The sequence below is a fragment of the Vombatus ursinus genome, unplaced genomic scaffold (genome assembly GCF_900497805.2).
Source record: "Vombatus ursinus unplaced genomic scaffold, bare-nosed wombat genome assembly UNPS02014772.1, whole genome shotgun sequence".
In the NCBI taxonomy this organism is placed as follows: Eukaryota; Metazoa; Chordata; class Mammalia; order Diprotodontia; family Vombatidae; genus Vombatus; species Vombatus ursinus.
This window is the reverse complement of record NW_020954550.1, coordinates 23030048-23050738: the sequence shown is the minus strand read 5'-3', so window position 1 is coordinate 23050738 and position 20691 is coordinate 23030048. Positions and strand designations below refer to the sequence as shown.

The window sequence follows — 20691 nt, the reverse complement described above, 5'->3', positions numbered from 1 at the left end:
GTTCCAGAACAGATAGTCTTAGAAAACTGTCTGGGTTAAGTGACTTGCCTTGGGTCACACAGTCAGAATGTATCAGAGGTCAGTATGTGTCAGAGACAAGACTTCCACGTAGGTCTTCCTCACCACAAGGCCAGCTCTCTCTGTCCACTATGCTAACGTGTCTCTCGCAATATGAAGGATAAATAGACATATATCTGTGCATATGTAAATACAATTCTAGTTCCATCCTTGCTCTTTGTCTGAAGTCTCCAAGAAGAAGAAAAAGCTGGTCTGATAAAGGACTAACTACTGGTTGGTTACATATCATAAATCTGACTTGTTTCTAAGACTATCTGCAGACTTAAGTCTACTGTTTGTCTAGTGACCATGACCACAGTTACAACGGCTCTGCCCCCACCTGCACACCATCTCTGCTCCCCACCTTCTCTGGCTTCTGTCTGGTCTTGGCCTGGACACCACTTATTCTTGCTATCCCCCAACAATCCACAAATCTGCGGTGTTCCCTGATATTCTGTTTAATTTGTCCTCCTTTTCCTTTAACTGTGTTGCTTGTGGGCAAATCGACTTCCTACTCAGCTTATTACTGCAGCAGCCCATGTTCCATGATCACATGACAGATAAAGGCAATTGCTGACAGGAGAGACAGGAAGAGTGTTTCCTCATCTTCCCCTCAAGGGAGGGGGGGTGGACTAGACGATCAATTAAGGTCCCTTCTATCTCTAAAGTTCTCTGATTCTATGAAGAGTCTCTTCCACAGTGTATACACGTTACCACCATTCTTTGATCTATAATCATAAGTAGGATTTGCAGAGCCAATGTTCAGGGGTCACAGTTTGCCTGACAGATTATTTGGTACTATAGAGATTAAAACTATGCCTTTCTTCATAAAGAAATATGACCTCCTGATTCAACATCAGAAGGACATGTACTCTTCATTTTTCCCCCATATCTTGACATGAATTTTCCATGATCTTTTGCCTAGTTCAATTATGTCCAGCAAAATATAACAAAGACAACCGAGGTTTCAGATTCAACCTTAATACCTGTTTAATCCAACACAGCTGAGCTAAAAGATGAATAGTATTAATAACAGCAGAATAGTTATAATACAGAAGTCTTGTCTTTTGACAGTAAACAACACAGCTAACAGGTACATAACCAAACTGTCACTAAGGTGAATTCTGGGAATAGCAACAAGAACAAAACTGGCATCTACATAGCAGCTGGGCAGAAGACTATCACTGCTCTTTATTTTGATGTGACACGTGACACTCCATTCACAATACTGACCTTCTGAACGAAGATACTGAGTCTTAATCTGCTTTTCTCTGCTTAGGCTAACAAGGGAAGGAGGATTTTCCCATACCAATGAAATCTGGTTTGGTATTAAAAAAAAAAAAAAAACAAACAATTCTGGTGGCAAAATAATAATTATCTCTTACACTTATCTAGAGCTTTAAAGTTTGCATAAAAACTTTCAACAACACTACAATAAAAGCAGCACAACTATTGTTATCACCATTTTACAAATGAAGAAATTGGGGCTCTGAGATTCGTCCAGTCACCAGGTCACAAACAACATTAGATCTTAAGGCAGAGGACCCCCTGACAACCACTTGTGACACCCGGGACAAGGTAGTTCATTTCTCTGAGCCTCGGGTTTTCCATCTACAAGATGAGAGGGGCAGACTAGATGGTCTCAGAGGTCTCTTCCAGCGCCAGATCCTAAGTGAATGAGGACTTTTGACCAAACCCAGGTCTCCTGACTATAAATCCCAAGCTCTATGGATGCCACAGCCCTGTTTAAGAATTAATGTATCACATTACTTGACAGTTTTCTCATAAGGTTAGAGACAGTTTTAAGCTCTATTATTACCAAAAAGTAGCTTTAATGGCCTACAGACAGCTAGTCCTACCTGGTATACTCCTCAGTCCTATGCTGGCTGGATCTTAGCTAACTAAGAGATTTAAAGTCCCTTTCTTCCATAATTTCTTCCTTATCTGTGTGCCTAGGTTTCCAGAGCACAGTTACTGTCACAGAAAGGTTCCCAGAGGAGTGAAATATACCAACCACTGCTGCCTAGTCTTCATTATTGCAAATAAGAACAAAAGAAGAGGAGACTTATAGTCAATACCTTCAGTAAAAACTAATCCCAACCTGCTTCCTGTTTCTGGCAAAGAAGTTAACTGTCCTCAGTGAGAGAATTTGAAGGTTACTGGAAGGTTCTTTGAGGAAACTTTAAAAACTGTCCTCATCAAAACATTTGCAATCCTGACACAGGAATAAGGCAAGCTCTTTGCCCCGTGGTTAGTCAAACCCTGATTCCAGAATGTTAATTTTAAGATTACCAAAAAACAGCCTAGGTTCATAGCCAGCACCTCATCAAACCACAATTGTAATGACAAATTTGGCACAAACCTACTTCCCCTTCTCCCTCCTGATCGGCAACCATTGAGGTTTTTTAAAATATCAAAAATAGTGTGGGCCCACTTAACAGAACCATTTTTGTTTTTAAAAAATAAATTACTTCTTTGTACTTACATCAAGACACTAGGTTCTAGAGAATATGCATTATCTCCTGTGTAACATTCCCTGTAATTGAAAGATTATTTTTAAATAATGTAGAAAGAAAGTTATCTTCTCAAAACAGATGCCCAGCTCCAAAGCCTGGCTTTTTTTTTTTTTTAATGTACTTCCATTTAAGTTCTAAGCTTCAGTAATAGACTAGGTCTGTTGGGTTCTACTTTAATTTATATCACTGAAAAAATATTAATCAGTTATATTATCTGCATCCTAAATTCTCTACCTGAAAATCGGGGCCTGAATTATCACCCCAATCTTACTTAATTGAAGATCTTGAAAAAGCTGATTACATTACTTACAGGCCTTTCCAGAATTAGTTTATTTTGCTCATTTTGTACATAACCTTAGGAAGGGAACTGGATAAGAATGTACTGTATATATTTTGTTGATTTTGCATTTCCATTAAATTTTTGCCATTTTTATGTGACTATCATGCTAATAAGCATTAATATGTTATCCAATTTATTCCTCTATGACAATATAATTGTCTGTGACAGTCTAGTTTTTACATATCTGTCCTGTATGTATACCATTCAATTTATACAAACTGAGAGGCAAGAATCAAGGCTTTCAAGCTGGTTTCTCTGACTACTTACTTAATAAGTGCTATGTGATATACTGCTGATGTCACTAAACTATCTTGAATTGTTGTTGGGGAAGAGGGAGAAGTCAAATATAATTAGTTTCTACTACAGAATATACTGGACCATAGTCTTTTCCACTTCTTATTTTTTTTCCTCTTTCTACAGAATTTTAACTTTCAACTACAGTCAATCATATGCACCTTTATTTATTTTTGTAGTTCCTGCCCATTCAGTGGGGCATTTTTCCTTTAAAGGAGATGTTTTTCCCCCCAAGTGGAATAGGCCCATGGTAGGTCAATATAATAGATTTCTGCCTGTAACGATTTTATTGTATTGACTCACCCACTAATCTTACAAAACTAAGTTAATGTTTGGTTCTCTGGTCGCCCATTTATCAAGTTGGGAATAAATATCCCAAATGCCTTTTGTTTTGAGGCCTCACTGTTTATAAAAACACTCTCATATCTCTTACTCTGTAAAATTTTAAACTTCTAAAAATATATTCACTGGAGTTTTATTAAGTGTGTTAGTCACTCTGGGTTCTGGGTTCTCAAAGGCAATGCCCGAATAACACAAGCTCTAGGAAGGTCTACAAAGAAGGAAAAAGAAAGGAAGAGAAATTTCTTTTCCACCCAGGATTGGGCATGAGAGGGTGTGTTTTTTTTAACCTTATGGAGAATTCTAGCACTACACTTTTTAAAAGAGTTTCAAGAACATACTCTTCCAAGCAGCACAGGTGAAGAACACAAGTTCCTTTTATAAATAAATGCCTTAAAGACAACCAGCTCTTCCAAAATCCACAGGCCTCTTACCTGCTATGTCATATTCTCATGTACCTCTTTCCCAGGCCTTTCAAAAAGATAAAAGGTATAAGAAGAAGAAAGGGAAAATTAGTTTAAACTTCAGGTGCCTGAACCACAGTTTGGCTATGAGTGGACGGTGTTGAGTCAAAGGGTAAAGGTTCATTTAACCCCTCCCCCAAACAAACAACCAAAACAACCTATTCACCTATTTTGTATGACATTTGGTACAGCAAAAACATACATTGCTTACCGTGTAAATGCCAATTCTACAAACAGCAAATGAGATCTGGATACACTCAGACATTCTCTAAAAGATTAAAATAAGAACGAGATTGCCAGTAAGTGTACATACTATGGAATTTACTTCTTTCCCTTCCCCTTCCCCTCACCTCCCACTTTGGAGAGACTGCTATGTCAGAAATAAGCTATCTATCAAGTAGTTAAGGATATTCCCTACCTTTTGGCTACCTTGACCAGCCTAAGAAAATACTAAAGTTCAAGGAACAATGTATGTCATTACCTTCCAATTTGAAAATAATTTTTAAAAATTGTTTTTGCAAGGCTAATTATCTTTTACTAGGTATTCCTTTAAATATAGTTTTCCCAGAATGCGACTGTAACAGCTTTAATTTTTAAAAAAAAATTGATAAGATTCTTTGGATTTTAGTGGGTATTTTTTTGCAGGGATTAATTCTAAACATTTCCAGGGGTAGGGAACCTGTGGCCTTCTAGGTCCTGGAGTGCAACCTTTTGATTGAGTCCAAGTTTTACAGAACAAATCCTTTTATTAAGGAGATTTGTTCTGTGAAGTTTGGATTCAGGCAAAGGGCTGTATGTGAGGACCCAGGAGGCCACGTGTGGCCTCGAGGCCGCAGGTTCTCCACCCCTGATTTAAGACTTCTCCATGACAGGATTTGGCCACTACTCCATAAATACATTTTATACATCTATACCTTTATGTGCATTATTATACTTTTACTAATAAAATTTTTTTAAGAAATAAAAAGTTTGTATACGTAAACCAAACTTTTTGAAGAGGACAGTAACCATTACTCTCTCAGAACTAAAGAAAACTAAGGCCAAGCAGCTACGGGACAGCAGAGGTAGTTCTGATAACAGCTGAGCTCACCCATTTCCATGTCAACAAGGGCTTACTATGTGCCAGGTACTGCTGGATGATTAAGTCATTCCTCATAAAACCACTGCAATGCTTGCTACCAGACATGTATAATAATTTCTTCTTTAACACAAAATATTCATGTGAAATTAGTAAAAGGACAAGATTTTCCCTTCTTCTTACTATTACACCAGTAATTATTTCATTGAATTGTCAACTAAACGCTTCTCTAACCAAATTTTAATGCCACAATCCTCATGAGCACTAAGTGGATCAATTATGGTTTTATCTATTATGCCAAGTGTAGCAATAATATGGAACCCCAACCTGGGATTTCCCAACAAAGGATGAAATGCTTTCAAAGAAGCTTTCTTTTTTGTAGCACAAACAATCAAATCAGAGGATTATTCGAGAGGATTAGATCTTACCCTTCAAAAACAATGTCAGAAACAATATTATGAGAATGGGAAAAGTGGAAGGGGATTTATTGGGAGACATTAAAAAAATAATACACACTGGCACCCCTACACACACACAATGAAACTTTAGTGAAAACGAGAGTCAAAGATATTCGTTGATCTAAATTATTTAAGTCAAAACTTTAGGTTACCAAAAGCTTCCAACGATTTGTTGGTTTTATTATATAATTTAAATCAGATGAAGATTAAGTTTTTGAAAAACTTCCATTTTTATGGCATCAGAACTTCCTTTAGCATAACAGATTTCTCTGAACTAAAATGAACAAAACTTAACTAATATTTTAAAGGGGGGGAGGGTCAAATTCATGCTTTATTACAAGATATCTGTATTTTAGAAACTCGTATATATATCCTCTATGTCATAAAAGAAAGGGCTGTGGCAGACAATAATTAGGGAACATTCACCCTTACGGTATGGCCTTTAAATAGGGGTAGGGGCCATACTCTTCATCCATTAAACGTCTTGTTTCCCACTTCTTTCCTCCATCCCCCAAAATGGAAAGCATCAATCTGGGGGCTACCGAAAGCTGTCCCTCATAACACAATTGCTTTGGCATCTTGAAAACGCCCTGATTGTTCCATATGTCCATTCTCATCGCTATTCCTTCTTCTGAGTTCCTGGCATTCTACCCCAGGGCCCGTCTGCAAGTCAAGTTTCATACGAATATATTTTCTGCACTAGACTCAATGATCAATGCCAAAAAGTTTTCTTGCCCAATAAGAGACTAAGAAAAATGGCATTGTGATTCTCATTTTTGAATGACAGAAGAATTGGATTTAAAGAGAAACTAACAGGTTCACTACTCCCATGTCAGCACACGACACACTTCCATGTATTTGCCCTTATTTCTAATTCCAACCCACAGACCACTTTGCATACCACTAAGTGTACTAAGATGATCGACAAATTCTTTTTATCACATTATTAAGGGACTTTTCTTAGCACCGGCATGGCTGTCTTGGAAAATCTGCATGTTTTCCATGGCTACACACTGACCCCTGGGTCTGAGAAAGAAATTAGGGGGTTTCTTCTAGATTGTTGTCTTCTATTCACCTCACCTTAGCTGAGATCTCTTCCTGCTCAAAGAATGATAAAAGGATGCAGCCAAAACCAGTTATTAGTCTGCTAAATTTGACCTAAATCGCTTTTGTGGTGAAAATAATTTGTACAAAGAGAGGGGATGGGGAAATACACTGTATTGGAATTGTTTGATTTACTTACAGTTTACTGCTGTTTTCCCTAGGGAAGTTTGAAGGTAGGCATGAAAGCAAAAAAAGAAAAAGAAAAACCTTCAGAAACAACAAAGTTGAAAACAAGTATTATTAGCAGAAAAGTCTCTAACAAGTTAATCCAAAAATGTACCAAATCTTAGTCAAACAGAAGTGATAAAAATATTTCTTTGCCAAGAGAAACAACATACAGTTTCAAACAGAACCCTCTCTTTGCAATCCTTCATTCTCACAATTCTTAAGAGGGAATTGTCAATTCATTCTCTTCCTTTGCATAACTACTGTGGCAAAGAAAATGGAAAGTTAATATAGAAGATCCTGTAGCAAATTGGGCACCCATCAATTGGGAAATGTCTAAATAAATAATGGTGTATGAATGTAATGAAAAATTATTGTTTTGTAAAAAATGATTAAAGGAATTAATTCAGAGAAACCTAGGAGAACTTGTACGAGCTGATGCAGAATGAAGTTGAGTAGAACCAGGAGGGCTATTTACAATGATGACAACATTGCAAAGAAAAACAGCTATGAAAGACTTCAGAACTATGATCAATGAATGCAATGACCAGTGATGACTACAGAAGTCTGATAACGAATCGTCCTTTTCCCAACTCATGGCAGAGAAATGATGGACTAGGCAAGCAGAATAAGATACACATTTTCAGATATAACCAATGCAGGAATTTCTTTTGCTTCATTATGCTCACTTCCTACAAGGGATAACTTTTTTTCTGTGGGTAGGGAAGATTTAAAGAACATCAATGAAATATAAAAAATATACACAGAGAATAGAGAGAAGTTCAAAAGGGACACAAGTGAGCAGGACAGTGATCAAACTAATATGTTAAATTTAATTATTTTTTTAAAAAACAAGCTGTAAAAATATCAGATTTAGAATTCTTCAGATTTTTTGAAACTGCTTTTCAAAAACCTAAGAGAAAGTAAAGTGTGAATAAGGAAACACAGGAGGGAACAAAAGACAGAAATCCCTCAGGAGAGGATTTCACCCCCTTTAAACAAGGACAGGCTATTAACCATCTTCCATTTCCCCACAGTACTAACTAAAAATTCTCTGACTATCTCTACCCCACAGCAAAAGGACACTGAAATTAAAAAGGCACAGGACTGGAGGAATGATCTATGTCCTTGTAAGCTGCCTGATTGCTGGGATTCTCTTTCCTCACTGAATATGACAGAATGAAGAAAATACATTGTGATCACACTTGAGTTACTGACACAGCCTTGAAATAAACTCATTGTAGTGCTATCTATATTAAAGCTAGTCTTGTTCTAGATGTCACTGAAAACATTTACTGTGAATAATTTAACAACTTATTTAGTAAAATAAAAAGATTATTTTTCCCCTTGTGGAAAACATTGTAAAAGTTGGGGTTTTTTTTAAGTTAATACCTAAAGAGAACCTTTTTGCAGCTCATCAACTATTTTTTAACTTTTTGAAAATAGGAAACAGGATGACAATAATCAACACTGATGGAAACATTCTGTATCTAAAGCAAAACTGACAAAATGAGTCTCGACATTTTCTAAAAACAGAATTTGCTTTTTGCCTAGAGTATTTCCAGCATCATTCCAATTGTTTATTTTTAAGACACAGAACATTTACTAACAAAGTCAATTTTACAAAACTATTTGTAGAGGGAATACATTAAACTCAAAATAATTAGTGAAAAAATATCATTATCACACATACAATCATTTGCTGGGGGGGGGGGCGCTGAGTGTCGGGTCCAGATGGCTATCTATACAAAAGTAAACTTAATTTTCTTAAAATCTATTTATCATCATAGATGATTATTATTAATGGTAATACCAACAGAGAGGCAAGGTGGATGCACAGTTCACTTCAGAGTATGAATGTCCTAGGTTCAAGTGCTACTCTGACACATTCTAGCTATATGAGCCTTAGCAAGTCCTTCACCAATGAACTCACAGTATAAAGGTTTTACATTTATGCAGTGCTTAAAGGCTGCAAAACATTTAATCTTGAAAGGTAGGTTGTATAGATATTGTTGCCCCATTTCACAGAGGCAAAAACAAACTCAGAGAGAGTAATTGCTTTGCCCAACATCATGCAGCTAAGAGGTGTCCTAGTTTGAATTCACACCCACATAATGACTGCCAAATCCATAGCTCTTCCAACACTGCCCTTCTACTTCAACCAGAGCTATATAAAGCCTCTGAGCTTTGTACCAAAAAAAGATGAGAACAGTGCAAAAGGTGAAGTAGGAGAAAGTCTTTTTTTTTAAAAATCTGATGTACAGTACTTACCAGGTAATAAAAAAAAAATACACACACAGATAATTAATGTGTGCACATATACAAATATATATTGCATATATACAGATAAATGTACATGCACATATATATGTAAATGTATATAACTTACAATTTCATAATGATATACAGAATGTTTTTCTAGAAAATATTCTGATTTACTTAAATTTTTCTGCCCTATCACCTGAAGAGTTTTAACTTTTGTACATTCTATCTTATCATTTGGTAGGAGGAAGTAGTTTCTTTTACACATAATACCTCACACTCTTGCTCTGAAGCTCAAGAAAAAAACTGTTCTTATTGCTTTTAATTTGGTACCACTGGATCACTGCCTCAGGGGCTCAATGAAACTGTGAGTTAAGCCACACAGGATTACCTAAAATGGACAGGTTACAGTGGAGAATTCTGACAAAAAGTGATCTATTGGAGAAAGAAATGGCAAACCACTCCAGTATCTTTGCCAAGAAAACCCTATGGACAATACTAAAAAGATAAAAGAGAGGACAATGGAAGATGAGCCCCTCAGGTTGGTAGGTGTCCAATATGCTACTGGGGAAGAGCGGAGAATAACTACAAGCAGCTCCAGTACTAATGAAGTGGCCAGGCCAAAGCTGAAAGGAAGCTCAGTTGCAGATGCATCTGGTGGCATAAGAAAAGGTGAATGCTATAAAGATCAATATTGCATAGGGACCTTAAAAGCAAGAGCTATGAACCAAGGTGAGTTGGAGGTAGACAAATGAGATGAGATGGAAAGATTAAACATTTACATCTTGGGTGTCAGTGAACTTGGATGGCAATGGGTGAATTTAATTCAGATGATCACTACATATACTACAAGAAATGAAGTAGCCCTCATAGTCAATAAAAGGGTGAAAAAAGCAGTAATGGGAAATAACCTCAAAAATAACTGAAAGATATCGATTCGAATCCAAGGCAAACTGTTCAACATCACAATAATACAAACCTCTACTCCAACCACTGTTGCCAAGGAGGCCAAAGTTGATCAGTTCTATGAAGACCTACAACATCTTCTAGAAATAACACCAAAAAAAGAAAAAGATGTCACATTATTCATAGGGGACTGGAATGTTAAAGTAAGAAATCAAAAGATAATTGAATTAATAGGCACGTTTGGTCTTGGAGTACAAAATGACTAGATCATCTTACTTGTCCCAAGGAACCTGTATGAGGCCATGAAGCAACAGTTAGAACCAAACATGGAATGACTGATCGGTTTAAGATTGGAAAATGAGTACAAGGCTGTATATTGTCACCTTATTTATTTAACTTACATGCAGAGAACATCATGCAAAATGCCAGAATGGACAAATAAAAAGTCGGAATTAAGGTTGCTAGGTGAAATATCAATCTCAGATATGCAGACAATAACACTCTGATGGTAGAAAGTGAAGAAGAATTAAGAAGCCTCTTGATGAGAGTGAAAGAGGCAAGTGTACAAGTTGGCTTGATGCTTGACATCAAAAAAATTAAGACCTTGGCAACTGGTCCCATCACTTCTTGGCAAATAGAAGGAGAAAAAACAGAAGCAGTGTCAGATTTTATATTCTTGGACTCAAAGATCACTGCAGATGGCAATTGTAGCCATGAAATTAAAAGATGCTCGCTCCTTGGGAGGAAAGCTATGGCAAATCTAGACAGCACACTAAAAAGCAGAGACATCACCTTGCCCACAAAGGTCCATATAGTCAAAGCTATGGTTTTTCCAGTAGCAACGTATCACTGTGAGAGTTAGACTACAAGGAAAGCTGAGTGCCACATAACTGACAGCTTCAAATTGTGGTGGTGGAGAAGACTTTTGAAAGTCCCTTAGACAGCAAGGAGATCAAATCAGTCCATACCTAAAGAAATTAATCCAGACTATTCACTGGAAGGTCAAATACTGAAACTGAAACTTAAATACTTTGGCCACATAATGAGAAGATGGGACTCATTGGAAAAGACCCTGAGGTTGGGAAAGACTGAAGGCAAAAGGAAAAGAGGACGGCAGAAGATGAGATGGATAGATAGTGTCATGGAAACAACGCACATGAAGTTGGACAGACTTTTGAGAGAGTGGAGGACAGCGGTATGCTATGGTCTATGGAGTCATGAAGAGTCAGCTATGACTGAACAATAGCAAAGCTTGCACATGTATGTCTGTATATGTTTGTATATATAAGGATATATGTATATAAATATAGATATAAATCTTCCCTTTCTATGATCAAGATAACACATACGAACAAATTGTCAACAAATTATCTAATCTTCACTTCCTGTGACCACATACCTTCCCAGTTCAAACACCCAATGTTCCCTAATTCTCTTCTTTACTTTCCCACTGGCAAAATATGAAAGCTTGTAACAATATTTGCTCTCTGTTGACCACACTTTAACTAAAACTAAACCTACATTTGTATTTTAAGTCTTTATTCTCTTCTTGGGGAATAAAAGGCTTCATCTATAGTTAAAGAAATTTCACTCATCAGTATATCAAGTGGGAAGAAATTGGGGGAGGATTGGCACCGTGAAATCACACTAGGCTTCCAGATTACGGTTCTCCTGCCAACACTAAACAGACTCACCTAGTTCACTTATTAAAAGCTTGTTAACCAATGCATTGTTGGTGGAGTTGTGAAATGATCCAACCATTTTGGAGAGCAATTTGGAACTATGCCCAAAGGGCTATAAAAGTGTGCACATACCCTTTGACCCAGCAATAGCACTTCCAGGGCTGTATTCCATAGAGATCACACAAATGGGAAAAGGACCCACATGTACAAAAATATTTACAGCAGCTCTTTTTGTGGTGGCAAAGAATTGGAAGTTGAGAGGATGCCCATCAATTGGGGAATGGCTGAACAAGCTGTGGTATATGAATGTAGTGGAATATTATTGTTCTATAACAAATGATGAACAGGCTGACTTTAGAAAAACCTGGAAAGACTTGTATGGTCTGATGCTGAGTGGAGTGAGCAGAACCAGGAGAATGTTGTATACAGTAACAGCCACGTTGTGTGATGACTAATAATGATATTGATAATACTGATCTCAGCAATACAAGGATCTAAGACATCGCCAAAGGCCTCATGACAGAAAATGCTATCCACAAAGAAGAAAGAACTATGGAGTTTTAATGCAGATCGAAGCATACTATTTGCTATTTTTTTCCTTCTGTTGTGCTTTTTTTCCCTCTTTCTGGTGGGTCTTCCTATCGGCTATAATTCTTACTTACAACATCACTAATGTGAACATATGTTTAATAGGAATGTACGTGTACAGCCTATATCAGATTGTGCACTGTCTTGGGGAGGGAGGTGGAGGGGAAGAGAGAAAAATTTGAAGCTCAGAAACTTATAGAAAATAATTATTGATAATTCAAAATAAATTAATCTTTTAAAAAAAGCTTGTTAAAACTGAAATGGCTAGTCCATCTTTCTATACCATTCAATCCTCATCCTTAATCAACTAAATCATCAACTTATCATCAACTAAAATAAATGACTTCTATATCACAACCCTAATTTTCTGAATGACTTGGGCATCTGGCTCAAAATTTTCTTCTTCCCTGTATTTCTTGATACATTCTTGTCTACTGCTTCAACATCCACATTAATGTTCCTTTTATTGACCCTTGGGTTCATACTTCCATGACCTCCTCAACTCCAATGATTTCAATCTCCACTATAACTCCCAGTCACCCATAAATGTGGCACCATCAATGGACCCCATCACTACCCTAAAATGCTCCCCCTTAAACTCTTCAGTTCTCTCTGACCCTTCTACTTCTCTCACCTCTTCACTCCTACCACTGAACCTGCTCTTCACGCTCATCTTGATCCCTTCCCTTCTCAGTATTCTCCCTTCTGGCTTCAAAAACTTCAATACCCAGACTCAGTCTCATGGTCAGCAATTTCAATGTGCTTTTACTACTACCCTAGAATCTCTTGACTTCTGTCTTTACTGCCCTGCTTTGGCTCCCAGGATGCCCATCTGGTTGGGAAAAAAGTCACCTATAATGATTGCTTCTACTACCAATCCGCACCACCAAATTTCATCTGAGCCTTCACCAATGAGACTTCCACACAGTAGCTGCTTAAATTTTTCCCACTTTCCTCAAGCCTCTACCCCCTACCTCCTATTTCATTGAGATAGGCCTCCCTGAATTTTCTCAATATCCATATTCTCTACCTCAAAATTTCTGTCTTGACAGATTCTTTGCTCTTTCTTAGAAGGAAATATTCTTCCTCCTCGTCAAGAGCAGCCCCTCCAACTGTATTTTTTATCTCATCCCTTCCAATTGCTTCTGAGACTTTTCTCCATCAATTGATTCCTTTTTCTTACAACCAATCTCCCTGAAATATATCTGAAATCCTCCAAAAGTCATATGAAAGCTGATTTTAAAATAACAAAACTTTAACTCAATGGGGATATCAAGGTAATGAAAATGTAATTTCCCTATCCATAATAGAAATACATATAGAGACACACATATACAGCAAGATAAAAGAAACTAATGATAAAAGTTATTTCATTCATTCATTCAATAAATGTCAATTTCCTCTGAAGCCAGTAAGAATCTATTCTGAATGGGGTATTACATACCTGCTATTCATGTAAACAAACATCTGGAAACAGGTTTCTAACCTATGGTACTCTAACTTATCATAAAGAACAGCTATACAAGGTTCTGCCCTAAAAGGCCTTTCAACCTTACCACATCTATGAAATGGTGTAACAGACTCCTATCAGTAATCTGTCTACTAAAGTTGAATAGAAAGTACCATTCATACAGGAATGGGAAAACCTGCTAAGTTCTAAGCCCTTTATTATGTAAGAAGAGTACTAGAATATACATATTTTTTTAAAAGTAGGCAGCAGGAACTCCTTTCCATAATCTAAACAAAACAGAAAATGTATATACAAATGATTTCCAGCTTTACAAAACTCATGTTCTGATAAATAAACATTGTAGAAACATGCATCTTAAGAGTTAGAAAGCATTTTATAAATCAAGTCCAACCCTTGTATTTTATAGATTAAAAAATTTTATAAAAGTTAAAGATTCATTCATTTTCCCAAGGTCAAAGAGCTAATGGTAGAGTTTGATCCCATTACTTTATCCATCACATCATAAAAACTGGAATCATGAGCACTGCATTCAAAGTATTCTTTCTACATAATACTGCTATTTCCCTCTTAAAAATCATCTCTGCCATAATGCTGGTAAAACAACATTTCTGAGTCAAAAGATTTTTTGACACTACCTGCTGAGCTGGAGAGAACTTTAAGATGACTAAATTGTAAGCACAGGTCGATATGCTCAAGAATTCTCCAGAGTCCACCTCTCATCCATCAGAATGGCAAAGAGGAAAATGACAAATGTTGAAGGAGCTGTGGGGAGATGGGTACTTTAGTGAAGTGGCATCAAACTCAAATAGAATTGGGGACCACTAAACCATACATAAGGATCTCTGCAGGCCTCATATTGACTTAGAAAATCACCCATTTCCCAAAGAGATCATAAAAATGGGAAAAGGACCCACATGTACAAAAATATTTATAGCAGCTCTTTTTGTAGTGGCCAAGAATTGGAAACTGAGGGGATGCCCATCAATTGGGGAATGGCTGAACAAGTTGTGGTATATGAATGTAATGGAATACTATTGTTCCCCAAGAAATGATGAGCAGGAAGATTTCAGATAACCTGGAAAGACTTATATGAACTGATGTTGAGTGAAGTGAGCAGAACCAGGAGACCATTGTACACAGTAACAGCAACACTGAACAATGACCAACTTTGATAGACTTAGCTCTTCTCAGCAGTGCAATGATCTAAGACAACTCCAAAACACTCATAATGGAAAATGCTATCCACATGCAGAGAAAGGACTGTGGAGACTGAATGCAGATCAAAGCATACTATTTTCTCTTTCTGTTTTTTCTTTCTCGTAGTTTTTCCCTTTGGTTATGATTCTTCTTTACAATATAACTAATGTTTAATATGATTGTACATGTATAGCCTATATCACATTGCATGCTATCTTGGGGAGTGTGGAAGGTTGGAAAATGTAGAACTCAAAATCTTACAAAAGTGAATGTTGAAAACTAAAAAGAAAAAAAAATCACATATTGATAATATCTGTTTTATTATATTTTTTATTTTGTTAAATATTTTGCAATTACATTTTAATCTGGTGCAGACTACACAAAGAGTGTTGTGGGCCCTATATCTGACACCTCAACTTCAATACATTGTTAGTGGAGCTATGAACTCATCTTGCCATTCTGGAAAGCAATTTAGAACTCTACCCAAAAAGTTACTCAACTGTGAATATACCCTTTCACCCAACTATACCACTAACTAGGCCAACCAAAAGAAATCAAAGAAAGAAAAGGAACTATATGTACAAAAAAAATTTATAACAACTCTTTTTACACTAGCCACAAGTTAGAAACTAAAGGAAATTATACTATTGGAGAATGGCTAAAAAGTGTAATCGATGAATGTAATAGAGCATTATTGTACCACACATTTTATCATAAAAAATTATAAAGTAGACAATTTCACAGAAAACTAGGAAGATCTTCATGAAATGAAGCAGAGTAAAGTGAGTAGAAATAGAATAATTTTTACAATGATAACATTATAGAGAAAAACAATATTGAAAGACTTCGGTCTGATCACAGTAATAAAAAACTGTAAGTTCAAAAAAATAAAGATGAAACCCACCAATCACCTTCTGCCAGAGACATGAAGATCTTAAACATGGTCAATCTGGCAATCTGTTTTGCTGGACTGTGTATGAATGTATGAAGACCTTTATTTTTGGTTTTGGTTGTTGTTTTTCTTTTAATTATTTAATGAGGGGGTGGTGAGAAGGACAGCTTAATAAAAGATAAAAAAAGCAGTTGAAAAAACATTATGAATAAGAAATCTCAAAGATGGCATGTTTTGAGAAACTTTGCACCAAAAAGGAGCCAACCCAATACATCAATATTATTATGGTGATTTTACAAGTGATAAATATTTAAGATATATTATTCTTATTTTATGTTTCAAATTGTTTTTTTTTTATTTTTAGGCAATTGGGATTAAGTGACTTGCCCAGCGTCACACAGCTAGAGTCTGATTACCTTGTGCAATTCTGCCCCACTTAAATCCAATTCCCTCGCAAATCAAGCCATCACCCTCATGTCATCGATCCTCTTCAAGAATGAAAGACGAACAACAACATGGAAATTTCTGAAAGCTGAGTCTCCTTTTGCAAGCTTATGATTCCTTCTCTTTTTCTCAGGATCACAGGATTTAGAGCTGCATGTAAATACAAATGATTCCACAAAATTATGCACCTTGCACAGTAAAATCAGCCTCCCTTCCTCTTTTCAAAAAGAGAAAAGTCTAAAGTTATCATTCCTGACTCTTCAATGGAATGTACTCCTTCCTCACCTCTTCCTGCTTGAATCTCTTTTTTTCTTTCCACACATTCTAACACGAAAATCCTTTCCCAATCTCCCCTGCTGCTCGTGATTCCCCACCAATTACCTTGAATATACTTATCTACGGACATATCTCCCCTGATAGAATATAAGCTCCTTAAGGGCAGGGCCAATTTCATTTTTTGTCATGGTATAGCTAGTATCTAGCAGGATATATGAGATATGCTTACTGAATGATTCCTCAAGAACAATGCTAACCAATACTTTTTGTGCTGGCAAAGAACTAGAAATAAAATAGGTGCCAAACAAATGGAGAGTGAATGCATAAATAAATTGCCATACATGAACGTAATGGAGCTTTACACTCTGTGCCATCAGAAATGGCGAATGTCAAGAATTATAGAAAAATGGATAGTCTCACATAAATTGATGCATGATGAAATAAGCAGGTCCAGGAAGGTAACATACACAAAGACTACAACAAAATAAAAATAATAACAACAAAAATGACCAAGCTTGACCTTGGAGAAGAGTTAAAAATGTACTAGCGTGCCTCCCATCTTTGCAAGGCTGGAAGATGATGTGTGCGAAAAACTGCCTATACTGTTTAATGTGGCTGACATGTTGGTTTTGCCTCCCCACTCCATCCTCTGTTACAATACAAAGCATGGCTACTTTAAGGCATGGAGAAAAAAGAAAATATTTGGAAATTAAGGCAAAGTAAAAACAAGACACCAATAAAATATTTTTTAAAAGAACAGAAAGAGTCTTTTGATCAGAAAATGTTACAACAGTAGCTTCACTTCAGACAGGGGATGACATAATACACTGCCTTGGAACAACACAATGACAGATTCAGAACCTCTGAGTATCTTATATCCTGGAGGCACTAGACACAGATAACTCCAGAGTTGGGACACACAGGTCACAGCTGTTTCCTACCAGCAGCTGCAGTAAGTCTTTGTTCAAGCAACTTAAATTTCTACTAGTACCTTCCAGATGCTGCTCACACTACATTCATGACTTTCTATAGCAAACCCTAACAACAGGGATGGGGGAAGAAAAAGACACTTCCAGAAAGCATAACAACAATAATTATTTATATAGTGCCTCCTCTGTGGCAGGCATTGGGCTAAGTGAGTTACAAATACTGAATTATCTCATATGATACTCAAAAAACTCTGGGAAATAGGTGCTAGTATTATTCCCATTTTATAGTTGAGGAAATTGAGGGAAATAGAAGCTTACTGATTTTCCCAAGGTCAGAGAGCTAGTAAGTACTTGAGGGCAAACTTGCATTCAGGTCTTCCTGACTCCAGATCCAGAGCTCTGTGCACTATGGCACCACCTAGCCACTGAGAAATGGCCTAAACAGAAGGAAGGCCAGTCCCATCCATATCAACGGACACATACCAACACTTATTAACAGATACCTAAGCCCTCTAATCTCAGAGCCTATTGCCAATAAACCACAGACATTATTTAGGAACCTTAGAAGTCCCTAAAGCTATGCTCCTTCAACTCCCAACCCCACCTCCTTGGTACACATCATATAAACACTCCTTTTGTGAAGTCTCATCTATCAAAGGGTTAAAACCTAGGAAATTATAATTATGTAATTTACTACCCCTGATCTCATCATTTTCTTTTTCCATTATGTGACAATTATGTGTACTTTAAAAATATATTTAGAATCTGCAAAAGAGACTCAAATGATCAGTAAGATTATGTGCACAAACCCATCTATTAAATTAGTGCACCCAAGTCCTCTATAACCGTTATGTGCCCTAGAGGTCTGAGTTAATTTGCAAAACTCTTAATTTTCTAATAGGAAGTAGCTTCTATTCTTAGAAAACTGCACCCAACAAATTCTGGCTAAATAGAGCTTACCTCCTCGCTAATGAGTTAAACAACTGGAAATGTTTTTCTTAGATTTTTGGGAGGAAAGAAATAAGCATAAAATTCATTCCTAAATTCATTCTCTATAGATGGATGGAAAATTAAAGAGTTTCCAGTTGCCAAGTCTGTAATTTTTTGAAACCCTTAACTCCAGAAGAAGGGTACACTGCTACCTCAATAACTACATGTATAGTTAAGAAAAAACTGGTTCTTGGTGACCTTCTCCTGCAAAGTCAGAGGAATGAGGAAAAGAAAAAATGAATGGGTAATAGAATACCCCTCAGGCTCTGATCTCTTGTACTATGCACTACTATAGCATATGTAGGGCAATAATGATGTAAATGAAGCTACTACTATATATACATATATGTGTGTATAGGGATGGATGAATGAATAAATAGATACATGAATGAATGAATGGGGGTGGGAAGGAGATTAACCTGCAAAGCTACTTAATTTACCACCAGGAAGTAGATTCATGCCTAAGAATAATACGTGCATGATAAATTCATTAAGATGAATGGTAGGGAAAGCTATATAGTGTGAAAAGAACTAGTTTTAAAGGGTCTGGGTTCAAAATGACTACTCCAAGTATACCCTTGAGCAAGTCACAAATTCTCTGTGCCTACTTCCTCTTCTGTTAAAATGAGGACATAGTTTAATAATCTTGAGATCCTATGAGTCCATGAATTGATACATGCACAAGTAACAGAATGGCAGGGTTCCATTCTGTTGATATGCTACCACATCCACTTAGAGAGATCCATGGTTCTATGCATGAGGAAAAAGGGTTCTGTCCAACAAAACTGGGGCCATCAAGAGTCAATAATACAATTTTAAGGTGGATCTCTTGGGGCTCACTTTCAGCACGAGAGCATTTAAGAGCTCAAGCTCTCAAAATGGGAGGCCTGCTACAAATAGCTATATCTCCAACTTTTCTGTTTACCACTTTTCAAGAATGGTGGTAAAAATGGCTATGATAGCAAAGATCGCCAAGACATGCCTTTGTGAAAATATAAGCCAATACAATTTCTACTTTTAGACATGGCATTATTTCCATTTCTGGCCCAAGGGAAAAAATAATATCCACTTAAATCAATCTGAAACACAGTCCCCAACCATATAGCCATAAATGATGCTTTTAAAATCACAGCCTTTTTTAAAAAATAATTGAAGACTCTAGTGGAAAAATGAAAATGGTATGTATGAAACTGACTTTCAAATTCCCTAAACTATCAGGAGCTTAGCTTTAAGGAGACCTTAAGAATCTTAGAATCTTATTCCAGTTAGAAGGACGCTGTTTTACGACACAATAGATGACAATAGACATTATTACAAGGAGCTCACTACCTTACAAAGTAGTACACAATCCATCTTGGGAAAGCTCTACTTGATACAAAGTTCTTCCTTACACTACATTAAAATCTGCTTCCCAGGAAACCTTATTTAGTCCTACTTTCAACATCTTCAACAACCCACAATCAGCCTAATGCCTCTTCAAATATTTGAAGGGCCATCAATATGAAATAAGCATCACGTTCTTCCTACATTGTCTCTTTTGAAGGCTAACCATCTCCAATACCTTTAAGTATATGTCATGAGACTATTTCCTGACCCTTCACCATCATTGTTACCCTCCTATAAATGCAGACCAGGCTTGTCCATGTCAGTCTTAAAATATAGTGTCCAAAACTGAACAAAATATTCCAGAAGTGGTCTAATAAGTAAGGGATACAGTAAGACTATTACTGCTCTTTTTCTGGAAAATACACTTCTGTCATTTTGTGTTTTCTAGGAATCACACAACATCCAATTCTACCTGCTATATGCTGAGTAGCAAAGAACACTTTTACTATAGTGTCTATTAAAAAAAAATTTCCCCACCAAAATTGATGTATAAACAGTAATATACAGCTGACACTGTTTCATGAGGTCTTCATTTTAAATCTAGCAAACGTTTTTTCTGGAATAGGCACAATGCTTCATTCAATACACAAGGTATTCTGACACAGAGTTGTCTCCCTAAATTACTTTGCAACACTTAAGACAGTTCTCATTTCCTTTGGTTGTGTTGCTACATTTTTCAAGCAAATAAATGTGCCAGTACAGAAGAATCCTCTCATGAGCTTTTGCCTTTGATGATTCTGAGTTACAGAAAAAAAAAAAAGACATCAATTTTTATATCATCTACTGTCATTGTCACTCAGGCATCTGGATTAAAGGCATCGGACATTAACTGGTAATAACAGAATGCATCGAT

The 20691-nt window shown here is 36.6% G+C and overlaps 1 protein-coding gene across 5 annotated transcripts in view; it reads right to left on the bottom strand.

The window, feature by feature from the left end:
* The window catches only part of ARL15 (ADP ribosylation factor like GTPase 15), a 483734-nt gene that overhangs the window by 434262 nt on the left and 28781 nt on the right, over positions 1-20691 (bottom strand). For 2 of the 5 annotated variants that reach the window (XM_027863576.1, XM_027863580.1), the window contains one exon: positions 4222-4278. The exons of 2 other annotated variants lie outside the window; for them this stretch is intronic. In XM_027863576.1, coding sequence (XP_027719377.1) covers positions 4222-4278 — 57 coding nt within the window. Of the gene's footprint in view, positions 1-4221; positions 4279-6789; positions 6808-20691 lie in introns of those variants that run through there. One more of the 5 variants, XM_027863577.1, reaches the window with a different exon arrangement.